The sequence below is a fragment of the Hippocampus zosterae genome, chromosome 18, assembly GCF_025434085.1.
Source record: "Hippocampus zosterae strain Florida chromosome 18, ASM2543408v3, whole genome shotgun sequence".
Classification (NCBI taxonomy): Eukaryota; Metazoa; Chordata; class Actinopteri; order Syngnathiformes; family Syngnathidae; genus Hippocampus; species Hippocampus zosterae.
Genome location: NC_067468.1, coordinates 12,342,979 through 12,367,137, shown reverse-complemented (window position 1 = coordinate 12,367,137; position 24,159 = coordinate 12,342,979). Strand labels below are relative to the sequence as shown.

Genomic DNA, 24,159 nt, shown 5'->3' with positions numbered 1-24,159 from the left:
TCCCTAATGTGGATGATATAACACGTTATAGTGATAATTAGTTTAATGATGTAGCAAACAGAGACATATTCAAATGAGATTGCAGAATATTATAATTTATATGTCTCGCATTAGATTTGTTCGTCGTGGCAATCTGGTTTGTTGTGTTTCTTCACACATAAAACGCTCCCGGCAGGGCGGAAGTGGTACTGCAAAAAGCTTGTAAATATATGTCCCTCCTGTTTTTCCGTAGCCTTTTGCCGTCAGCGTCTTCCTGGAAAAACACACGTGGATTTCCACTGACTCGAGCCAAGCAAGAGAAGCGAGCCAGCCACAACAACATCACCATCATCATCATCATGGCAAGCCACGGGCTCGACTACGACGGCTGTAACTTCTTCAGGCAGCGCCTCGTTTTGTCTACACTGAGCGGGAAGAGGGTTAAAATCAGGAATATAAGGTCCAAAGACGACAATCCGGGGCTCCGTGGTGAGTGAGTTGGGAAGTCAAAAATTCATGTGGCGTCGCAGTTAGCTTCTGTGCTAACGAGCTAGCTCCTACGCAGTTGGGAGTGAGTTTGGTGAGGGTAAGCAAGGGGGGGAGAACGCAAGTTTGTGACTCTGATTAATTGTATGAACATGGATATTTCTCACTGTGCACTAGGATTTTTATTGTTATAATTTGAAGCAGTAAGTTACTAATAAATTGAATTCAAACGCCCTTTAGTTACGTCAGGATTGCTTCACCCTCATGTCTTGTTATGGTATGCGAAAACTTCACAGTCACGCCTTTTTTCAATATTTGAGATTTCTTAAATCGGGGGGGGGGGGGGGGGGACTAATGTATGATAAATATTTCAGTTTTATTGAAATATTGCTTTCTGAATGTTGTCCAGATTTTGAAGCCAGCTTCATCAGACTTCTGGACAAAGTGACCAATGGCTCCAGAATAGAAATAAACCAAACAGGTGAATGTTTGTTTTATGTTTTCAATTCAGGAATGTGCTACTGACATGTTATGCCAATTTCACGGATTTTTTTAATGGCATGCCTGAGGAGCTGGGCGAGCCAATCCCGTTTTTATTGAATATATAATATTTGCCAGGTCTTTTTTTCCCCCCTTCGTTCTAGTTAGTTACCTGTCTTGACTGATTTGGACTGCTTACATGAACAAAATGGATGCAAACAAAAATGTGATACCTTACAAAGCAAAGTCACCTAAAAGTCAGTTGTCTACCTTTAATCTACTGCGGGGTATTTGGGGGTCCAGGTTGTACACCGCCTTTGGCCCAAAGGTCAGCGGTAAAAGCCTATGGCTCACATGATCATGATGAGGAAAATCCTGATTGAAAAGATGGGTGGATAAGTATAATATTCCTACATAACCCAATATTATACAATAACAGATTTCAAATACTGTATATATTTAAAAAATGCTAATGAATTTGCTGAGTGTATTTTTTCCCATGTTTTTAAGTTTCCATATTCCTTTCTCTTCAAGGTGCCGTGTTATTCTACCAGCCCGGTTTACTTTACGGGGGCTCAATAGAACATGACTGTAATCTTCAGCGCTCCATCGGTTACTACCTGGAGGCCCTGCTCATGTTGGCTCCCTTCATGAAGAACCCACTGAAGGCAACCCTGCGTGGCATCACCAACGGCCCCACCGACCCGACAGTGAGATAACACGCTTCACTTTTCATTCTAGTAAAGTTTTATCATCGGTTGTGATAAATTATTGTACATACCATGTTGTGCCGAGGGGCTTTTATTTACTCCACCGCAGAAAGTACCAGGTGCCTTCTGTGTGAAGTATTTGTTTGGCGGAAAGATATTGCTCTAACCATATTATTAAATTGTTTTTAAAAATTTTGCACGGCGATACTTAATCGATTCATTATTTGCACTATAATATTTTTTTTACCTGCTCATGGTTTGCTCAAGGCAAATGTCATATTTGTGGGGAAATTTTATTCTGTGTAAGAGGCACACCTGCAGCAAAAAAAAAAAAAAAATCCCCCACCCCAAAATAGTCTCAGCAGGTGTTCTTTCTGATGGTTTTCAGCAGACCTTGGCCCCTATTTGGTTGAAAACTGTGTGAGCCTACTGATGTCAGATGAGCACATTTCCCTATAATCGCTGATGGCTGTTTGAAAGTGCTCTATAAATACTGTTGATTTGACTTGACTATATTGGCACATGTGGGTTCATAAGCACATTTTGGGAGATGGGTGTTGTCAGGGCAACAGTGGAGCAAATTTCCCGATTCTTTGCCTCTGCTTTAACATCTGCCTTTTCTCTAGGTTGATCGACTTAAGTCTACGGTTCTTCCGTTGATGAAGAAGTTTGGCATTGAGGGCGAAGGCTTTGACCTTAAGGTGGCGTGGAAAACCTCTTTGGACATTCAAATTCAGACATGTAAGCCCAAGGCTGAATCTTTCTCTTTGTGCGCCCTCAGGTGATGAAAAGGGGAATGGCACCCGGTGGAGGAGGTGAGGTTGTCTTCACATGTCCCGTCCGCAAGACAATCAGGCCGGTGCAGCTTACAGACTCTGGGAAGATTAAGAGAATCCGAGGAGTAGCGTATCCTTCTAATCATCTTACTCTCTGATTTATTTGTGCGTTACGAGCGCCGTGGATACTCGACATACAACTGAATGTGTCATAGCATGCTTGGCCTGCTGTGAGAACATTTTCATGGCTCAATAACGGTTGAGAAAACACACCACGAGATGAACGTGCTTTGCCAGCGCACACATCACAACATTATTTGTTTCAATGAGCCTTGAAGGTCTAAACTCAGATATTCGGTGAGAGTTTCCCCCCAAATGGGCAACAGGATTGTGGAGTCGGCGCGGGGAGTCCTCAACCAGTTCATTCCAGACATCTATATCCACACGGACCACATGAAGGGAGCCAACTCTGGCAAGTGAGTATGCCCACCGCTTTGCGCTCCGCTGCGACGGACCCAGCATACACTGTTCCAACAGTTCGTGCGGGAGTGCAAGACAAAGTTATCACACGGCACAAGACATGTTTTAGCTACCGCAAAAATTAATGTTTTTCATTTGGTTGTTTATATTCATGGCTTTAAAGTATTTTGTGTAACTCCAAGTTAGTAGCTACATTAATATAGATTTGCGACCGAATCTGGTGCCATCGTACTCGCATGCAAATTAGGGTTGCATTGAGGAAATTGTAATGTACCTTCTCCACCGCTAGGTAGTGCTACACCACCTTCAAATCTGCCAATTGAATAATGGGCGTTGACGCGTTGTGGCGCAGTTACATTTGAACACCCAAAAGTTGCCAAGTAAATATTTTGATCATTCTTCGAAGCTTAATTTGTATAACTGGAGTGCGTTGCCTTCAGCGGGATTGGCACACAGTCATAGCCATGAAAGCAATTGGGTGTCCAAACTCGGTCCTCGAGGGCTGCTGTCCTGCCTGTTTTCCATCCGATCATTTGAATAAGGTGTGTTGCAGCAGGGAGAGATGGAAAACAAGCACGACTGCATCCCTTGAAGACCGGAGCTGGACATGGCTGCCCAAAAGGAATGAAATGACACATTTCCATTCTATAATGATTATACAGGGCCAGTGTCACTTCCGGCAAAGGTCACCATAACTTGGCTTGTCAGGACACCTCCCAGAAAGTGTTGTACAAAAAGTACTTTTGTAATTTTAACTTGAAGCCCTATCTGTTGTTATCACAGCACAATCGGGGGGGGGGGGGCAAGATGCTGTAATAGCATAATATTTTCTAATTTGTCTAGCAGAGGAGGTGCTATGGGGGTACATTCTGGTTGCTACTGTCATCTTCCAACGGTCATACCGGTTTTGTTGCAGGTCACCGGGTTTCGGCCTGACACTTGTGGCAGAGACGCTTGAAGGCTGTTTCCTCAGTGCCGAGATGTCTTCTACGCCACAGGGGCAAGGAGACCCCGTTTTGCCCGAGGATCTCGGTCGCAACTGCGCCAAGCTGCTGCTGGAGGAAGTTTATCGGGTAAGTGTTGTAAAATTCAGTTTTCTTCTTAAAAAAAGAAAAACCCAAAACGTATAGCGTGTTGTTTTGCATTTATCTTTTCATCGTAATGTCAAACGACTCGAATTTGGGTTTTCAGACCGTGCGCTGAAAAACATGATTTGTTTTATTTGAGAATCAAATTTCAAAATTCTAAGCAAGTGTTATGCAAACAAACGAGCCATTTTATTTGGATAGCACCGCCACACTGGATGGTTGTACAGTCATGTGATCAGTTTCTATGTGGCATGGCGAAGTAGTCCAATGACACAGTTATAAAGCCAAGGAAGCGATGTCGCTGTACATTACAAACCCCAATGTTCGTAAAGGCGCATGCCTCGGACGCACGCCGCAAGCCGATATCAGCACTACTCTTGGAAAATACTGTTGTCAGTCTGCCCTCAAGACAGTATTGTATTCTCTGGCTGATTACCTGTCGTATGACATGAGTCAGACGTGGTGCAACGGTCACAACACAACTGCCCTTGTTTGCTGACATTCCCCCATTCATCCAGCCGTTTTGTTTTTGCCCCGTTGCAGTAACTAAGGTGACTATGTTTGTTTGTCGCTATGTTTAAACAAAAACGAATGAATGTCTCACGGGGAGGAAAATAACAGTGTGAACTTGTAGATTTTGTTTCCGGAAGTATGTGTGTTGAGCGCGAGTCCGCCTTGGCTTCTTACTGGTGCCATGTGAGCCCAGTTAGCTGGTCAGGGTATTGCTGATTAACTCTGAAAGAGCAATATTGTTGTGGGTGCATCATCCTCAGTGGCAGCAGCACACGGTCTGGAGCTGATGTGTCTGCTCCAGAGACTCCTAGTATGGGTGGCGCTTTTCTTTAAACATGTTTTTTTTTTTTGGAGGCAGAAGCATCTGGCAGATCAGGTCCTTTCAGAACTGTTTATTTGAATAACAGCTTCTTTTAATAACCCGACTGCCGTTGTGGAGTTGGTTGCAGTCGAGAAGGAAACGGGGACAAGAATATTGATTCGCCAGCTGGAATTGTTGTGATTTATTTATTTTTCTTTCTTTAAAAAAAAAAAAAAACGGGTGCTCTGCATGTTTGCTCTCTGGTTAATCAGTACAGTCAGCTTGTAGTAAAGCAACCTCATTCCATGGACATTTTGTTTTTGAACACAACATCAACAATGGACTGGAGCTGATGTAAGTGGTCCTTGACAGATTCTGTGTTGAGTTTGGATGCTTGCTTGTTCTTTGGCGTATTATTATTTACAACTAACTGTATAAACAATTGTAGATTTCTTATTGCGTGCTTAGAGTTGCTGTTTTTGCATTTGACGGTCCTGGAAGAACAGAGGATTCAACTGTTTCTAAATGTGCTACTAAGAATGCCTTTTTTGGGAAAGGGACTTGGCATTTGCTGTAAGCATTCAAGGGACTTTTCCAAATGGCCATGTTGCGTTCACACACCAATATTTTTTTTTTTTTCAATGAAACAGACGTTCTCTTTGTATTACTAAAAGAAAGAGTGAAAATGAGATGATTGATTAGAGGAAGCGTGAGTACGTTTTAGCCGATCTAATCAACAAATTGTAACTTCGGAGTCTTGCAACTGCGCTCTCAAAATGTTTAACTTGTTGGCATAAAACTTGAAATCGGATATGTTCTTGTACATTTCTTGTATTTTTTCCTCTCAAAATTCAGAATTGATTCCTGTAAAATTATAACCCCCTCACCCCCCACGTGAGTTCATCACCTTTTTTTGTCGTTAATTCTTACTTTAATTTTGTTGTAGTCTGACTTATGTAAAAATTTGTGGCAGTGCCAAAATTACATTTTATTGTAAAATTTGCACTCAATTTTTTAAAAACTAAATTCTCATGTTTTTGAATACGTGTGGTGGAAACAATTTTTTCATCAGAAGATTATGCTAAGAACGAACAAAAGAATTATTAAAATAATCGCTAGTTGTAGCCCTATTGTCTCCGTTTTAAAAAAGTTGCAAACTCTAACCACTGGGTCGTTTCACTTTTTCCACTCTTCAGGGGTGATAAGACTCGCTGCGTCGGAGTCGCCGCTCCGTCACGGGTCCAAACATCTCCGTCTCTGTGACGTACATTACAGAGTAGACAAACACATGGTGGTCCCCCTTTGTGTTTGCAGGGCGGCTGCGTTGATTCGTCCAATCAGAGCCTGGCGCTGCTCCTGATGACCCTTGGCCAACAGGACGTGTCGAAGCTTTTGCTCGGACCCCTCTCGCCGTACACGTAAGCCATTCCAACACCCAACGTGAAGACGAGCTGGCACTCGGTTTAGTCATAAACATTTGGATGGCTGCAGCACACTTTCCCCATTTAGTTATTATTCAACTATGAGACACCCAAAAAAAAACAAACTCCGTAATGGTGGAAGCGTTTCAGGACTGAACCATGAACTGTCCATTTTCAGTTATCATGGTACCGGTGCTGTGTTGCTCTCAAGTACAGTACTATGATAACTGAAGATTGGCGGTGCCATCGCTATACACGCCACTTCGTCCAGACGCCTGACATCAAGCTTCAATTTGTATTTTTTGACAGGAATATTATGAAAGAATTACATTTTACCCTGTGTGTTATACTTCCTAAAATACTAGCGTCGTCACTAATATTAGCATGGACTGTGTTGCTCTTTTTACCACACCCTGTCTGCACGGGCGACGTAGCGTCGGTAAAGCTTGATGTTTAAGGTTTAATAGACAGAATTATGATTGAACAGGTATTCTGATATTTGGATGTGACTGAAGCCCATCACAGCTGATTTTGGCCGATAGGTGGGGTACACGCTTGACTGGTCACTAACCAATCACCAATTTCTGCGAGCAGAGAGGGAAGGGGTGAGCAGTTACGCATGGAGGAGAATGGGTGGTGATTGAGGGAGGGAGAAAAAAATGGGGCCAGGGGCCATGTTGCACTATTTAGCCCAAAAATGATACGAGTATCCTGTGGGACTGTTCTGAAAAAAAATATAGCATTTAAACTCAAAACACATGTAGCAACCATTCTAGATTTTGTTAAAAAAATAAAATGGGTTGTGCAACACTTCTCCTTCCCTAATTAATGATCTCTTTGTTCTCTCTCCACAGGATTGAGTTTCTGAGACACATCCGAGATTTTTTCCAGATCATGTTTAAAATTGAAGTCCGCAAACCTTTAGAGGATGAACGCAAAGGCGGCGATAAAGTCCTGATGACGTGCGTCGGCGTCGGTTACAGCAACTTGAACAAAAGCCTTAAATAAAACTTTTTCTACATAAATGTCTTGGTGTAGTCTTTATTGAACCGTTTCCACAAACGGACAAGAAAGAAGAAGTGTTCAGTACCAGTTGTCAGTCACCGCAACGGGAAATGCACTTAAGTTCTTGTGGTTTGTCGGGTTTAACAAAATAGCTCAAATTCCACATTCCTTTCAGTTTGTGGTCTGTCGGACGATTCCTTTTATTGGAAAAAGTCCCTTATCGCTTCCCAGCTGACTGCTATTTGTCATTGCAGGAATTTTGAGGGCGTTAGTCTTGGCCGGACAGATGTTTCAGGGTGTCACCGTAGCTGCCTGACACTTCACTCTGATGGACAAAAGTAAGGAAAGTTGAATATTAGTCATCTTTTTTTTTCTTTCTTTTTAAAAATATTTATCAAGATTTGGCTGTGGAATGTCTCCGTATATATTGACCTCCAGTTTCGAGTAGAGCGAATATCCAAACAGCTTCTTGAACTCCGCTCGAATGTCCAACAAGTCTATTTCGGAGCGGCTGACCAGTATCCGGGTCAGTGTGGACTCTGTGGTCCCTAAACCCTAAAAACACACATTTTAGAAAATAAAAAAGGGGTTAAGGGATGGCAAACATAAGCAAATCCGTCATTCTATTGTATTGGCACTTGCAACCTTTATCACCCGCCGTTACATTTCAACCAACGTTGCACAACGCCCCCTTGATGCCGACAGGCTTAACATTCCTCTCAATGCTTCTAATGACAATGTAATCGTCCACGACGGCAAAATTGAACATAAAGGCACTGAACAATGTTTTGGGGGGTCTCCTGAAAGGGATGCTGCTCACCTTCATGCTCTCGAAAAGCCTCTCTGCGAGGTACGCCGGGACGTTCTTCACACATTTGACTAGATGGAACAAACCAAGTTAACACAACCGACTTATTTAAGATCTTCTAAACTTAAACAACAAAATGGAACATCCGTCATGGGTTCTCCACAGTTCAACCAACGTCAGTATCATTCTCACCTACAGCCACCAGAAGCTCCTCGAGGTTCCCGGACATTTCACCCTCGATGCTCTCCTGCAGAGTCTTTTTGCTTATGTTCTTGTATTCCACTAGAGCTGCGCAAACGCAATAACGGATGTTACGTTACTGACTTTTATCATGTTAACCGATTCCCAATCAGTGCGCCGACAGGCAGAACAATTTCATGCACTTCCACTAGTCGGCAGTAAGTACACTTTTTGTCACAATTTGATCTGATGTTTAACATAAAAAAGGTACTTAAATAAAAATGTAAAATTAGTTTGGCTCCATCTACCATTTCAGTACTTTTTGCAGAATATCTGTTCTCTAGTAAGGTGCTAAAATGCTACTTCAAAAGAGCAGGCCTTTCCTCCATTCATATTTACAAGGTCTTCTTGGTTTGATGTCCATGTGCACTTTATGTAGAAGACTGGCGTCATATCATTTCTAATGAAAACAAAATATCTCGCCCATCGGTCCGTTTGAAAAATCATATGTGGCCCTTGAGATAAAAAGAGACTCACTCTGTCTTAGCTGAGGAACACTCCTGTGGCACAAGATGTCGATGAACCTGCCCTCGTCGGTCCCCCACTTCTTCTCTCCTGCCTCGTACAAAGCCTGGCGGGATTCATGACGGTGGGAACAAGCCCTTAATTAGTGTGTGTGTGTGTGTGTGTGTGCGCGCAATTAACAATTTTATGGTAAGCGTGGTTTTTTATCTGTTGAATCCAAATTAGCTACTGTACTTTTTTTAAATAATGTCACGACGCTGTTTTTTCAAGGTAATGGTGGCAACATTCCTCACAAATCTATTGCCTGGGGAGATGTGAAGTCATGAGGTCTATTTTGGGTGAGTGAAGGTTATGCATATACTGCACAGTACTTTGGCATCTGCTTTGGCCTTGGCTGCATCCACAAAGGAGCTCTCGTCTCTCTTCCCCTGTGAGGATGAACCCAACAACGCAGTTAACATCGTCACTTTTCATTTCAAATATGATCAGATTTTGTAGTGATTTGGCCCCTAACTAAAGAATATATCAGTTGAATCCAAGCGTACCTCGGCCAAGATAAGCAGCGCTTTGCCGTAATCTCCAGACACCTCCGACTTGAGGTCGTGAATTAGGAGTTTTCCCGTCTCTACAACAAACATTTAGAGTCGTGAACCGCCGTGAAGCAATTGCTAAGCGGCGGAATCCAAACCTCAGAGGTGTAGGACGCTCACCTGCCAGGTACACGTCAGATATGGCTTTGATCTGCCTGTTGGATCTCGATGCAAATAGTTCAGTCAGTGTGCTCTCGGTAGTCCCTGCGCCCTGGAAAGGACATATTGTAAAACATCTTTTGGGATGTGTAAATTACATACAGATTTCCCTTGGGAATATCGGGGGGTTACGGTCCAATTTATAGATTTATTTTTTTGTCTTTCTAGGCTTTTCCTGCAGTCTGGCTGCCCTGTGGCACCATACTTCCTTTCACAGGTCAGTCTTGGTACTACGCCACACGTTTGGCTTGGCAGACAGCCCTCATGATTGTCACGTGTGTGTGTGCTGTGTTGGTCATCTCAACTACACCACACGTTGTAAGTAAAAACACATGCTGTTTTTGTCTCGTCATGTGTGAGGTAGCTTACGTTTTAATCAATGGTTTAAGATACTGTATGTACTAAACCTTAGACTGTTGTGAGACAAGCGCTTCACCTCACCTTAATGGCTTTGATGACCTCATGGCAGTCGTAGACGGAAGGAGGTTTTACTAAGGCCACCAACAAATCCTCAAAGTTTCCATGGGTGTCGCCCTCCAGGTCAGCTATTAAAGCCTGATGCGGACCGCTTGGCATTAATCCACCGCGCGCAATCACACATTCACAATATTTCACACTTACCCTTCCTGTGGCCTTCTCGTAGGCTTGAGCAATAAGCTGACGCTGAGCGTTACTTCTTTTAGCCAACACCTCAATCAGGGTCTTTTCTGTGGTGCCTGCAAGAGAAGAGAAAACAGATGCATCAATGCACACACCAAAGATGAAATATTTTCAAAATAAAGAAAAAGAAAGTGGCTATAACAAAGATAATAGTCTTACCAATGCCCTCTATTGCCTTTCTTATAGCAGCCACGTCCTCTTCCACTTTAAAATTGGCTTTGTCCTTCACAGTCCCTCTTGTGTTGGACTAGTAATAACAATAAACACACAACTAGGAGCATTACACTAGGGGTAGGTCACGTATGGTATTTTCATCTTGCCCACTAACCATATGCAGTAAATGAGTAACACTCCTGCAATATTTGTCACCTTTTTAAAAATGTTGCTAAAATATGATTTTTTTCCCATAAACGTAATAAAATAATTGGGTGTTCAACCTAGGTTCAATAAAAATATTAGTAAAATAACTAATTGTACATATACTTTGTGTGCATTATATATAATTTGGTTTAGTAAATAGTTGCTTGTTTATTATTCATTATACATACGATTAAAACATGAACTGTTGGAACTCTTAAACATCAATGGACAATGTTTCAAAACCTGTTTGATATTTTATAAATGTCTTGAGATGTTAACTTTTGAAATGTGATGCTATAGATAAAGACAAATAAATTGAAGTGAGCTTACTGTCACACTCAGTGAGGAAGGGGAATCCAACAGCAAATCCAAATCATCCTACAGTAATTGAGAAATAAAGACAAAAACGTGATTCTATTCATTTCAGTTGTTTGCGCCCCCAAACTTTGCATGCAAAATTCCCCGCCAAGCACTCACCCAAACGGACATGTTGGTGCTGGTGGATTGTAAAGTTTTGCACTACGGTGAAAGAGCAGAATGCAAGAGATCATATTTCATCTCAACTTTATCACCACCAAATCTACTTCCGCAAACTTCCCATATCCAAAGAAATGTTCCGACTACGTAAATCAACGACACCGTTAACGCGCTAGTCTTGAATCAAAAAGGGTATAATGTACATTGTACCTGTATAAAATGTAAATTGATTGCAGGATATTATTTTGATTATTACAATAAAACTAAACAGCGACACATTGCTTTTTATTGAGCTATAGAATTGAGCTGTAACCTTACCTAAATGCGATCGATGACAGGCTTGACGATCCCGGTGGTGATACTCCAGAATGTCACACTCACGCTCTTTTCACGGATGTAGAAAAGGCAACGCCCATCAGAAGGAAGAGTTGAGTCATCTTTTTTTTCCTTGTTTGTGGCAGCCAGCCAACATTTTTTTTCAACGAGTAACGGAAATGAAGTTAGAAATCAAAAAGAAAATAAAGTAAATCGATCGAATAGAAGAAAGGAACCCTCTTAATCCAATTGCTTCTAATTGTCTAAAATGCTCTGAGGGCTGAGACTTTTAGAATAATAATAGTATATAAAATAATATAGTTTTATAATTGTAGAACACGATACGGGATTATCCACGCAAAAGAGAGTTCAAAACAAAGTGGACTTTCAATACAACTTGCGACATCTAGAGGTCAATTTGGAACACAACACTCGTGTGGCATTTATCGTGCAACCGTTGAGCGAGTTTTCTTGGAGACTAAAATCACACATTTCCCACCCATGTTGTCATTAATTAAGTTAATTCACATGTGTAAGACATTATCGTGTGCTACGTGGATCTTTACATTCATGAAGTGACGTCTCCAACCCAAAAAATGAGTTCGCAAACAGATTTCCAATTTATAAAACGCTTTAAATCAACATTTGTACAAGCATGATAATATGTAGAATGATTGCATAAAATGACATTTTCTAGATTTTGCGGAAGGACGAAGTGTGGTCAATAATTTTTCTAATTGAAAATTGGACTGTGTAATTACATTTGCGACACCGTGTGGTCAATTTGTAACTACCGTCACATAGCATAATAATCCGTTTCAGTGAGTTTTGATGGGAGTCATTGCTTTTTTTCAACCTCAACATAAGGACAAAACTTAAAACGGATTGCAAAGGTAAAGTCAACCACACTCAAGATTTTGGGATTTACAACAGTGACATGGAGGAACGTGAACCAGAACCTGATTCAGAGAAGCAAGATATTCCCCACCAACATTCTTTTTTTAAGAGAAAATACCAATAAGTACCAAAAAGGCATAAATATCCAACAATTAATTGTTGTGTAGATTATAACAATTATAAAGAAATATAACAATGTAATTTGCAGGGCTCCGAGTATGCAAATTCCTGACTCAAATGGGCATAGCACGGGCAGGAAAGAAGAGGTCCATCCGAGCCTGCTGTCACGCAAGTTGGGGCTTGATCATTCCTGGCTCGGATGCCCGGGTGAGAATGTAGGTTGTGAGATCTGAGACAGTCTCTGGTCACAAACTCACACCACCATCGATGCATCTCAGTGTATGCTAGAGATGTTTATTGAATAACTATCCTTTATAATTTCACATTACCTGTGGACGGGGCCAGAGTGAGTATTTTTCAGCTCTGGATGGAGTTTCATTGCTCAGACCGGCCCACTTTAGTCCTCAGTAGTCTTAATGAAGATATGCAAGTTTACTCCCATTAGTATACACACTTTCAGCTCTCAACTTTCACCTTCGCACACTTTAACACTGTTTTAAAAAATGTGAACCTGGAGGGCTCAAAACAAATTCGGATGTACCATGTCACTCATATAGGGACCAAAGAGTAAAGTTTGGGCAATGCACATGACGAGAGAAAAACAAAACAAATGAAACAACTTTTGGTGTTTTTGTTGCTCAGTTGTTAATTACATCTTTGTGTAAAACAAAAATATTTCGTTGTCATAAATATTTAGTATCGAACTTTACGTAGATAAAACCGAGGAGACCCCTTCAAGTAGAAAAGTCCATTGGGCAGCGAATGGACGATCCGAACATTCGCTGCGAGGGGGCAGAGACTAGCGAAGCTAAAGGTGGCGTGACAGCCCAGTTTATTTCGGCGTTTTCTTTCCAGTAAACGATGTGACAATGCGGGCCGAGAAGACGGACTCGGCGGCGAAAGTCAGGAGCACACGACAGCCAACTTCGGTTGTTTGACAATCTGGAGAAAGAGCGGTGCACGCCATGGCAACTAAGCCGAGGTAGGCGCATTCAAAGGCGGCTAGCCTGCTAGCAGATTGACGGGGGAGGGTGCTGGTCGTCTCGCACTTGACAGGAGTTCGTTCCTCGAGGCTGTCAAAATGTCAAGACAAGCTGTTCGCATTGGCTTTATGACAATTAAAGTATCTAAAACTATTTCCCTGCTCGTTTTAATTAAAAATCAACTCGGGGAGGTGGAATGACGTTTTGACTTACCAGCTGGGCTGCTCAGATTGTTGACGCGATTTTACGATATACCTGTACATATTTTTTTTGTTTCCTTTTTATAGACTTGACGTAAAGTCTCTGGCGTTCCTTTTCAACATCGGGAACCCCTATAAAATAATCAATTGTTATTTTTTATAAACCATTTTATTGACACCATATGACAAAGTTTGTAGCGAAGGTGTGTAAATTAAAGTCTAAATGACTTTCGGCCCTCAACTCTCTTCATACTTAATTCAAAGGATGTGCAAAATATAGTTTAAGTCGACATGAGTGGAAATTGCTCTTGCTTGAGACCACCTGCTTTCCTCAACTTGGTACGGTCTGCCGTGTGAAGTAATGAAATCTAAGATGAGCATACTTAGACTGACATGTCCAGTTCATATTTCTTCTTTGGGAATGGTTTGGCCAAGCGGTTTGTTTTAGGATATAGGGAAATACAGCACACTGTAAATTGACTTGCAAATTAAAGAATCAATTTACATTTATTGGTTGCATTCCTGCGTGTAGTTAAAAATTGTCTCAAGTTTTAGGGGCAAAAAAAAATACTACACCTGAAGTCTTAAATGAAAAGCAGAATTTTAGTACCATAATGTTAGGCCTTCAGTTCCAAAGACAAAAAATATATATATATACAGTACTTCACACATGCAAGGCTGTATAAAATATTCGGACTAGTGTTATGTCATACCAGAGTTCTTAAGTGGCCCAAATCTAAGGTAGAAGGAATTCGTATAAGGTTTTCATTGCAAATTTATTTTTGCTTGCTCCCAAGTCACACCTTGGGGACCCCTGGTGGTACCCAAGCCGAAATTGAGAACCACTGCTCAAAAGAGTTCACATGGGCTTTATCCATCACTGGGTATATGGAATTGCCAGAACCCCATTCCCCTGTGTGTTTATCCAACAGAGCTAGCACGGGAAGATGGATAATTGAGCTGAGGCTTTAAACTGTGCAGATTCCCGGAGGCTCAGATGCTCCGGATGCTGTTGTCTTTGGCCAGAAGCCGCACGCTTTCTCTCTTACACTGCCAAGCATGTAGTCATGGGCTTCCTTTATGCCACGCTACTGTAAGGTCTTGCATTTGAATTATCCATTGGTCAGTGTCAGCGCTGCCCGTGGTCATGCACCTTTCCCATCCTGATTGGAAACAAATAAAAGAGGGCGCGGCTAGCCACCTTCACTTATGATGACACCTGTTTGTTGTCGCTTGCGAGTTGACGGTGACCACCCGATGACAGCACAGCCTTGGTGTGACATACGGTTTATCGTTTCTATATTCCAAATCCAATCACAATAAGTAAAAGTATCCCAATGTAAATAGACCAAAAAAAAAACAAAAAGATGTTGACAGACAGTGATGGAAGGGGCACACAGTTAGTCTTCAGTGTGAAATGTCAAGTTACACACAGCTGCTCTGCCATAAATCCTCTGATCGTATCTATATTGGGTGTCGAACTCCCATCACCAAATTGCGTGTTGATACCTTTCACACAGAACAGCAAAGTCAGGAAAATGACTGTGTAGACATAGCGTGTGAAATGGGCTTGTATTTCATGACTTTTGACACAAAGCGGTGGGCAAAATGAGTTTCTTGATCGGTGTAAAACATTACACGCCAACCGTAGCTTTAAGGATTCATTGTCACGGATCCACCAGCCAGCCTCAAAAGCTCTTGGTCGACTTCAGCCCTCCCCGGTTACATATTTGTATCTTTTGCGCAGATCAAGCCTGGAAAAAAAAGCCTCTTGTTTCATCATTTTGGAAAATTGTGATTTGACTGAAGGCCCACCCCCCCAGGGGAATGATCCTCCTAGGCCGTGCCATCATTTTCTTGGCTTTCTACCAAAACGGTGCTGCAGTTACCATGGAATTAACTCCAGTGGGGTTGAACATCCACCACGCTCCAAATTGACATACAGTATGTTCAGGTCCCACAAGAATACCCTTCATGACACCTGCCGTTGTGCAGCTTTATAATTAGCGGCCATATACCAATCCGCAAGAGCAGCTGTAAAAGTGTTGGCGTCCCAACCTCACCTCTTGCTATACGCCCTTGAGTAGGGCAGGCACCTTCCCAGACGATGGTTTTATTCTCTTGAATGTCTCTCAGTGTCTCGTTACTGTATCGGTGCTCTAAAATCGGTCTCTCCTGATGATGCTCTACAGCGTATACGATGAAGAAAGGAATCGTCTCCGCCTCCGAGCCTGGGAACAGAGGAACCAAGAAACCAGCCAAGCCAAAGAACTCGGCGCTGAGAATGTGCCGCTTTTCGGACAGCCGTACAAAGTATGTGCTACGTTTACTTGACAATGTTTTTTTTCCGTCGTTGCCACAACTTTTCATTGTTTACTAATGATTTGCTTTGGGAGTCGAGAACATCTCGGTTGCTTCACAATAGTTGGTTTGAGTTCGGCCCAGTGTTCGATGTTCTTTCAATCTTTTAAAAATCTAATTTTGGCGAGGTACCTTAACAAGTGACGCTCGTTGTCCGAATGAACACGGCTCAGTGCAGACGCTGGCCACATAGCATGTTCAATTGCTCAAAAATCAACGATTCTCGTCTAGGTTGCTTTTCCTTGTTTGTTTTTGGGGATGTTTGATTAAGATAACCAACAAGATTGCCAACAACTGTCAGCGTTTTCGATCGGAGGTGCAGACTTAACCCATTTCAATGCTCAATTCAATATTCCTCAGATAATTCTTTGATGTGTTTACGGTGCTCTCCCGCACTATCACTGTTTATTGTTTGCTCACCTGGCGCGTCGAGTTTTGCTGTAATGCCCTTACATGAAATGTTTTCGCCTCTTGCTTTTTTAGACAAACAAAGGTGATGAGCTTTCCAACAGGATCCAGAAAATGCTGGGCAGCTATGAAGATGTCAACAATTCCCCACAGCCTCCGGCAGCTCCGTCTAACTTCACAGAGTCTGATCGAGGGCAGCCGAACACGAGTCGGCCCAGCACATTTCTCATCCAAGACCCGACCCATCACGTATCTAGCCAAAACCGTGAAAGTAATAATGACCCGTTTCAGACGACGAGCGACATCTCCACTTCCTCCGCAAACCACAACGGATGCTCGCTCACCATACCAAAGGCTTCAGTTGATGATCAAAAGAAGGTTGCAGCTCTGTCGGATCTCAGGGAGAATGCTACCAGTCCTCAGGAAAGTTCTGCTCAGTCTCTGGACGTCAAGCCGATACCTTTCCTACATTCCGGTGAGGCTCAAGGCACCTTTGACTCACGCCAGGATTCCACAGACACCCCCTCTGCCAATATGGCCGACGGTTCCGCGTTAAACCTCAGACACTCTCCAGCGGAAGCTTCCCTGCATCAGGCCGGCAAAAGCGGCAACCCCTTGCTCTTGCAGAGCTTGCCGCCGCTGCCCTCGTCAAAGCAAGCCAGTGTTGCCGTGATGCAGAAGCCCACGGCGTACGTCAGGCCTATGGACGGCCAGGACCAGCTGCTCGGTGGCTCGCCTGACTTGAAACCTACGCCAGAGTCGCACTTACATCTGCAGGAGATCCAAAAGGCCGACCATGCAAAGGCCAAAATGTTGCCGCAGTATCTGGAGGTAAGAACTCCAGTGCTTGGTTTACAACGGTACTGACGGCTTCATGTTCGAAATAAAAATGACCTCCGTTGACATGTTTAGTCTTCATGCTGAAATCATTTCAAAATAACATTTTCCGACCTTTTGTAGACAAAGACCAGTGAAGCGGTGTGTGTGGAAGACATCTTGAAGGTATATTTTACTTTGTTGGTACGGTAAGGACTTCTTTACACGTTCTTCAGGACCCCCCCCCCCCCCCCCCCCCCCCCAACAGCCCCATTGTTTGCTGTATGCTCATCATTATAGATGGAGACTTTTATATTTTTTCCATTTTATGTGTCTGTAGGAGATGACTCACTCCTGGCCGCCACTCCTGACCGCCATACACATCCCCAAGTCTGAAGCAACCCCTGCAAAGGTAAGATTGATCAACTGGTAGGTTTGTATGCTGCTACGGATGCCAACTTGACTTTTTGTACACGTTTTAGAACCACGTTTTCCCCCATCCTTGAGATCCCAAATTGTATGTCCATAGTCTTTCGATATTCTTGTTCCACTGTATCGTGTATCACATGTAGTAATAAGCTAGTTTAACAAGCTATTTTTATTTTGTGTGTGTGTGTGTGTGTGTGTGTGTGTGTGTGTGTGTGTGTGTGTGTGTGTGTGTGCGTGCGCATCTCCTCACAGGAAGAAAAGCAAGCTTCTTCATGTCCAGGGCGGCAGCGTGAGTCAATAACACACCCTTGCTACAGTACAATGCAGTAAAATAACGGGTCTTGTTCCAGTACATTGTGGACCATGCAAAGTAGAAACTGCCATCTGTAACTGACACACATAAGCAGATTACTTCTATCGGGCAATTGACATGAAAATACAGAAAGCTAAGTGAATGCTGTTTGATAAAACAAAATGGATTCTCGTGTTCGTTTATTACATTCGATTGAATGTGGTGGTTTTGGTTTGGGTATTTTATTTTTGGGGATTGGGACACATCTTTGCTTTTGTTTATTTTCCAGAAAGCCACAATGGTTCTCCTGGAGATCCTCACCGTCTCGACGTGCAGAACTCCCGACTATTGTGAGTCCCAAATTCTTCTTTAGACAAGTATGACTAAAGATGGTGATGAATCGGTGTGAGCGGCAAGCGTTTGATTGAACTCGTGTGAACCCGCTGACTAATCTTTCATTTTCAAAATAAAGCTCTGCTGTGATTAAATCTAACTGTTCACTTGGTGCCTATTATGATCGGAATGTGGAAAAACAACCCATCTCGTGAAGGACATGAAATTGTCGTAGCAGCATAAACACTGACTTAAAATACCACGCAACCATTAAAGTCGAACAAAAAGGCAGGATGAATGAAGAATTCAATATAAAATGTCATCTGAACAAGAAAACCCATAAGATTCAGACGTTGGCGTATATATAATATTTGTAAAATTCAGGCAAAGTGTGAAGTATTATCATATTGTCAATGATATCTCATCACATGGATTATTATAATATACCCGGAGTTTATCGAATATCTGTTGATGTGCACACGTATGTCATTTAAAAATGTCAGATTAGAGTAATAGATGGTTCCATTGTATCATCACTTCATGCTTTGTTTTTTAGTTCGCAGAAAGATGCTCATTCCAGCGACGTGGAGTCGGCGAGTTCCAGTGACTCTGACAGCAGCTCCCGATCTGAGTCGGATGACGACAGTGAAGCCGGTGAGCCTTGTGGACTGACGGTGAGCCGCAAAACTGAGGCAAGCAGTTTTTATTTAATGAGAGCTGATAGACTCCACCCCTCCATTAATTGCAAAATGCGTTAACCACTTGACTCAGATAACTCAGATACTTGATTACATCATATTTATGCATTTAATAATTATCTAAATTCCAGTCTAAATGATGTCATTAGATTAAAATGCACATATTTTGGTGTTGTAGCTAAAAAAAAGTCTGAGTGTATATTTTGCTGAATTGCGCTTATGTACGCCATCTCTCACTAGACTGACGCAACGGCAGGACGTGGCGACTGGCAGTTGGGCAACTGGATCCAGTCCACTCAACAGAACTCCGGCAACGAGGCCCGAGGGGGCCTCAATGTCGTCTGCGAGAACCCTACCCCCAAACTGCAATGCGGCTCCAAACACCTTACTGCCGAGGCAACAAAATCGGCTGAGCGCGGCGGAAAGCAGACAAGAGTGCAGCCTTGCGATGACCGTTTGCACGAAAGCTCTCTTAACGACGGTTCTTTGAAACACCCGGGCGTCACGTGCAAACCGCCGAAGGACTATGCGTTATCTGGGGATGCTTTAGCAGATAAATCGCCCCCTTTCTCAGACAGACCCAAAGTCAAAACGAAAACGGAACACTCACAAAACTCGAGCAGTGGCCTGAAAAGAAAGAGGACTTTTAAATCAGCAGGCGTGCAAAAGACCGAATCAAGGCTTGAGAGGGTCCAACGGGATGCTACCTGTAGGTGTCCGTCGTCTCCACTCAGCTGCTCTTGCCATATTTCTACCCACGCCCCACCAATCAAAGTCAGCAGTCACAAAGCTGAGGTGGAAGTTCTCCGACAAGCCAAAACCATTCCCAAAGCTGAACCCTCCCCTCCCCACAAGTCCTGCAAGAGTTCAAGCCGCGTGCCTAAATCTTCTCAGGACATCCACAACAGGCCCGAGGGAAGCCTACTGGTAAAGATCGACCTCAGTCTGCTCTCAAGAGTCCCTCGAGTGACACCCGGGAATGCCGAGACCAAAAAACACCTCAAGGCCAGCAAGAAGACTCTACCTCAAACCGTGAGCTCTCGTAAACAACATACTAGTCAGGAGTTTGGGATATTGGGCTTTCGAATACAATTTCAACTGTTCCTTTTTCTTTTCGTCACATATTTTCACCTGTCAGGTGTTCTATTTGTGTTTAAACCCGTGTTTGGCAACTTCCAGGTGGAGCTGGATGACAAGCGTCTTCCCAGAAAGAAGCGGAAGCTGGAGAAAAAGATGACATCATCCAACAAGGATTCTTCTGTCAAAGTGGAGTAGGTTCAACGAAAGGCGGAATTCCCAGTGCGCGGTGCCGTAGGGTTTAGTTTGGGGCGCTGATCTCGAAGGATGGCGACCGCTGCGTTCCTTCCGTAAATGTCTGTCACACAACAGCCCCTTTCACACTGGCCAACCGAAGCCAGCTCTTACCTGGCTCAGTTTTTTTTTTTTTTTTTTTTTTAAATGTTTGGTACCATTGGTGTGATTGAGCGGTTGCACTTGGAATGCAAATGTTCTTTTGACGCAATAGCCGATGTGTGTTGTGTCCAGTAACCACTCAACATTTTGATCTTCTCACCCTTTAGGGGTTGCGCCACCCAACCAGGCGAACAGGAGCACAAGAAGGCGAAGAAAAAGCAGGCGCACTTGGAGAAGCCCACAAAAGAATCGACTAAAGACTCGAAGATGCACAAAGGATCTCATGAGAAGATGCTCAAGAGCGGAGACTCCTCCAAGCATAGGAGCAGCCACGCAAAGAACATGCACGCAGAGAAGGTAACATTCCATTAACGCAGCGGTTCTCAAACTGGGGTCTGGGAGTCAATTAAAATAAATAAATGTCAGTAAACTTAAAGGAAATGCAAATGTCAAGTTTTTAGTACCTCTGCCATTTAGTGGTACACGTGGTTGTTTATAGTTTAACTGCAGTTGGGATTATGAGAGTGCTCTTTGAAAAATTTCACCGGTATAGGGTCCATGGACCACAAATGTTTGTGAACCCCTCAATCAAAGGATGCAATGGGGCACCTAGTATTCTACTTGCCCTTTATTTTGGTCTGCCAGCAGAAGCGGTCGTCGTCCTTGCGGCCCCCCAGGGAAGTCGAGACCTCTCGACACTCTCTCAAAACTAAGGACAGGTGAGATTCAAACGTTTCAAGTGTGTTTAGTCACACGATCAGTGAGGTTTCGTCATCCAATGACTTCCCGCAGGCACTATCCGGTCAAGCACTACATCAAGGAGGCCAAGCGACTGAAGCACAAAGCAGATGCCGAGGTCTGACACCAAATCCTTTCCATCTCTTGTTTTTGCGTTAGTTGAGGAAGAAAATTGCCATTCCAATTTGGTTAGCTAAGCTGCCATAGAAATCCCGTATTTCAGCCTCTCAACAGTAGCTATTGTTGACGTTCATGTAGTCCTCCATGAAAGCAGACTGACAACCCTTTTTGTCAGCTTTGACCTCAAAAGTCTCTGGTGTGCTTCCTTTTAGTCGGATAAGCTCAGCAAAGCCTTCAATTACCTGGACGCCGCCATGTTTTTCGTGGAAAGTGGCCTCGCCATGGAGAAGGACCCGCAGATTTCCATGTCTTCCTATACTATGTTTGCCGAGACGGTGGAGCTCCTGAAGTGAGAGCACGAGTGTCTTTGCAGTACAACGAACCCCTTTTGGTCGCACCTGATAGCCGGATTGTTACGGATCCACGTGAAAGCGACCACATTAAAAAAAAACCAAACAAACAAAAAACTTATTTTGGTTTTACACTTCCCACATGCTTTGAACACACTTGCTGAGTTCAAAAACAAATTCAAAAAAATAGTACAAACAACCTACATCAATCAGAGTTAAAATGATAAATTCTAAACATTAAATATAATGATAAATCAGAACTAAGTTGATAAATAGAGAAAGGTATTGAAATAACCATTATGAATACAAGAGAAAATTGACACAAGAGTGCCAGGGTGAGGATGTATATAATCCCGATACAAACCAAAAGTTGTAAAAATATCACGGTTAAGGGTAAAGTATGAGCCTTAATGGAGACTTCTTCTTACTTTTTCTTTTCTGATTGATATAAAAATGATTTAGTAGATATAAACACATAACGGGGTAGGACTAGATAAGTTTTTTACTTCATCCTACTCCCTTGAACATAATAACTGTGTTGAATGAAGACTGATTTCTTTCTTTTTACTTTTTTTTATCTACCTTATTTTCTGTCAAATTATTATTGTATATGTTTTATGTTCAATAAACAAACAAAACAAAAACAAAACGGGCTTCACTCCCATTTGAAGTTGGCTGGTATAATGGCCAAAAAAAAACAAAACAAGAGAATTGAAATATTGCTGATTTCCATTCACCCCTCTTCTATACCAATTGGGCTCGCTTGGGCAATACAGCTGGGGTTCATTGTACTCCTTTGGGTCCTTATCTATTTTTGTTTTGTTTTGGTCCCCCCCCCCACCCCCCCACTCATGTCAATATGTGCTCTTTCACAGGTTTGTGCTGAAGCTTAAAAACTTGGTGGACACGTCTGCTCACCCCTCAGAGATGGATTTTGTAGCATTATGGTAACGGTCACTATCTCATCAGAAATCTAGCGTTGTTTCCGCCAAGCAGCATATCAATTGCGATGAGCAAGGTACCATTTTCTGGGACATGTTCCCGTAACAGGACATCATTGTAACACAACTTTTCTCTCATAGTATTGCTCTCTCCTGAGAAATAAATACAGGAGACTAGTCAACCCCATTGCTTGGTGGAAACATACCGTGGAGATGCACATTTCCAGTCATTAATACTTTGAGCTTTTGTCTTGATGAAGGTTGAAGCGCTCTCTCTCATGGTGTGTTACAGTCTGAAGTGCCAGTCTCTCCTGCAGATGGCGATGTTTCGCCAAAAGCATAAAACTGCGCTCAAGTACTCCAAGACACTCACCGAGCACTTCAATGTCCGTATTTGTCGTCACGTTTGAATTTCCGTCACTTTTCGCCAGCCTTCTTAAAATCTGCCCAAATTATCTTCCAGAATCCCGCACTTGAGTCTTCCGTTTGCGTCTCAAAGTGAGTCAGCAGCATGGCACGCCACGGCGCCGTCACACGTTCCTTTCCTCTCGCATCTTCATTCTAGGGGCCCGAGCACACCGTCCCCTATGGCCAGCATCCCGTCCCCAGCCTGCGGAAGTGGCAGCAGTGTGGCTGTTCCCGTCGCCGTGGAGCAGGTGGCGCTGTCTTATGTCAACATCACAACGTTATTTCTGAGTGCTCACGAACTGTGGGAGCAGGCGGATCAGATGGCAGGCAAAGGCAGTGGTAGGGTGGTGTTAAATTTTCAAAACATATTTAGATATTTTGGTAATGTGTGTTTATTTAAAATATTGACAAACATCTACATTTTTCTTCTAAGGTCTTCTGGCAAAGCTGGATGCCGCGGTCGGTCCGCTGAGCCTGACTTCTAGCGTGAGCGCCATGGTGCGCTACACCCAACGGGGCGTGGCGTGGCTGCGACTGGACAACTCAAAAACCCAAACGAATGCCCGCTGAAGGTACCCGAAGCCTACGATCGAATTCCCGGTATGTTGGTCACATGTTGAAAATGGACTCTAGAAATGTGGGTTATGTGGATTCGCCAGAGTTTGAACAAAAATTGCACTTATAAGAAAAGGCCAGGTGGAAGACCCCGACAACAGCCCAAGTCATACAATTGCTTTTTAATTCAGGATCATTGTGATTGATTTATTATCTCAACTTTTGTTCATACTGCTATTTCTGTTATCTACATTGTCTTATACAGTGTTCCCCCGCCGAGTATTGATATGCGATTCGTAAATTCACCTATTTGCCGATTTTTGTGGGGGAGTAAACCATCTTGTGTTAGTCCCTAGAAAAACGTAAACATTTTTTTAGGTCTGACAAACACCTGTGCACAAAGCTCTCTATCAGAGAAATGTGATGCTTTGGCAGCCTCTTGTGACGACTGAACTATTTTGAAGTGGGAGGAGGAGCTTCTATGAGACATCCAAAAAAAGAGTGCTTTGCTATTGTAGCATCTGGAACACCACAAAAACATTTTGTGCCATTTTCAAACTCCCCATCGCAGATCGATACCTTTCACACATGACAGCAAGCCAGGGCGAGAATGCAAAAAGCCGCCATTGATGCTCAGTGTATAAGGCTACAGACTCCTCTGATAGTGGGTGAGAAAGTCTGCAATAGTTTTTGGTCACCTTTAATTGTCAGACCTGCTCTTGGAGCCGTGACCCGAATAGTAAAAATCAGCATGTAATTGCCGGTTGGTGCCACCTGATAGCGA

At 43.0% G+C, this 24,159-nt stretch overlaps 3 protein-coding genes across 4 annotated transcripts; 2 read left to right on the top strand and 1 right to left on the bottom strand.

Annotated features, from left to right (window-relative positions):
• Window positions 1-194: 194 nt before the first annotated feature.
• On the top strand, window positions 195-7,801 carry rcl1 (RNA terminal phosphate cyclase-like 1). 2 transcript variants are annotated; one of them, XM_052051639.1, is made up of 10 exons: window positions 393-468; window positions 875-946; window positions 1,249-1,336; window positions 1,480-1,655; window positions 2,282-2,356; window positions 2,437-2,561; window positions 2,782-2,907; window positions 3,828-3,984; window positions 6,128-6,231; window positions 7,089-7,801. In XM_052051639.1, the coding sequence occupies exons 3-10, from the start codon at window positions 1,291-1,293 to the stop codon at window positions 7,240-7,242; spliced, it is 963 nt and encodes a 320-aa protein (XP_051907599.1). In that variant the 5' UTR covers window positions 393-468; window positions 875-946; window positions 1,249-1,290; the 3' UTR covers window positions 7,243-7,801. The 2 variants fall into 2 exon arrangements, with proteins under 2 accessions (XP_051907598.1, XP_051907599.1); XM_052051638.1 differs by lacking the exon at window positions 1,249-1,336 and having other exon boundaries at window positions 195-468.
• Window positions 5,834-11,158, bottom strand: anxa3b (annexin A3b). The gene is made up of 13 exons (XM_052051674.1): window positions 10,999-11,158; window positions 10,852-10,899; window positions 10,321-10,408; window positions 10,123-10,217; window positions 9,943-10,056; window positions 9,463-9,553; window positions 9,298-9,377; window positions 9,124-9,180; window positions 8,765-8,858; window positions 8,240-8,335; window positions 8,060-8,118; window positions 7,672-7,794; window positions 5,834-7,564 (listed from the first exon to the last, which is right to left on the bottom strand). The coding sequence occupies exons 1-13, from the start codon at window positions 11,008-11,010 to the stop codon at window positions 7,508-7,510; spliced, it is 1,014 nt and encodes a 337-aa protein (XP_051907634.1). The 5' UTR covers window positions 11,011-11,158; the 3' UTR covers window positions 5,834-7,507.
• Window positions 8,858-23,742, top strand: aff1 (AF4/FMR2 family, member 1). Its single transcript, XM_052051768.1, has 21 exons — window positions 8,858-9,090; window positions 9,670-9,718; window positions 13,186-13,312; window positions 15,706-15,826; window positions 16,358-17,113; window positions 17,243-17,284; window positions 17,439-17,510; window positions 17,780-17,816; window positions 18,109-18,169; window positions 18,709-18,844; window positions 19,091-19,882; window positions 20,030-20,121; window positions 20,431-20,620; window positions 20,909-20,982; window positions 21,056-21,119; window positions 21,334-21,470; window positions 22,347-22,418; window positions 22,705-22,798; window positions 22,876-22,910; window positions 22,978-23,159; window positions 23,254-23,742. The coding sequence occupies exons 3-21, from the start codon at window positions 13,296-13,298 to the stop codon at window positions 23,388-23,390; spliced, it is 3,111 nt and encodes a 1,036-aa protein (XP_051907728.1). The 5' UTR covers window positions 8,858-9,090; window positions 9,670-9,718; window positions 13,186-13,295; the 3' UTR covers window positions 23,391-23,742.
• Window positions 23,743-24,159: the final 417 nt, after the last annotated feature.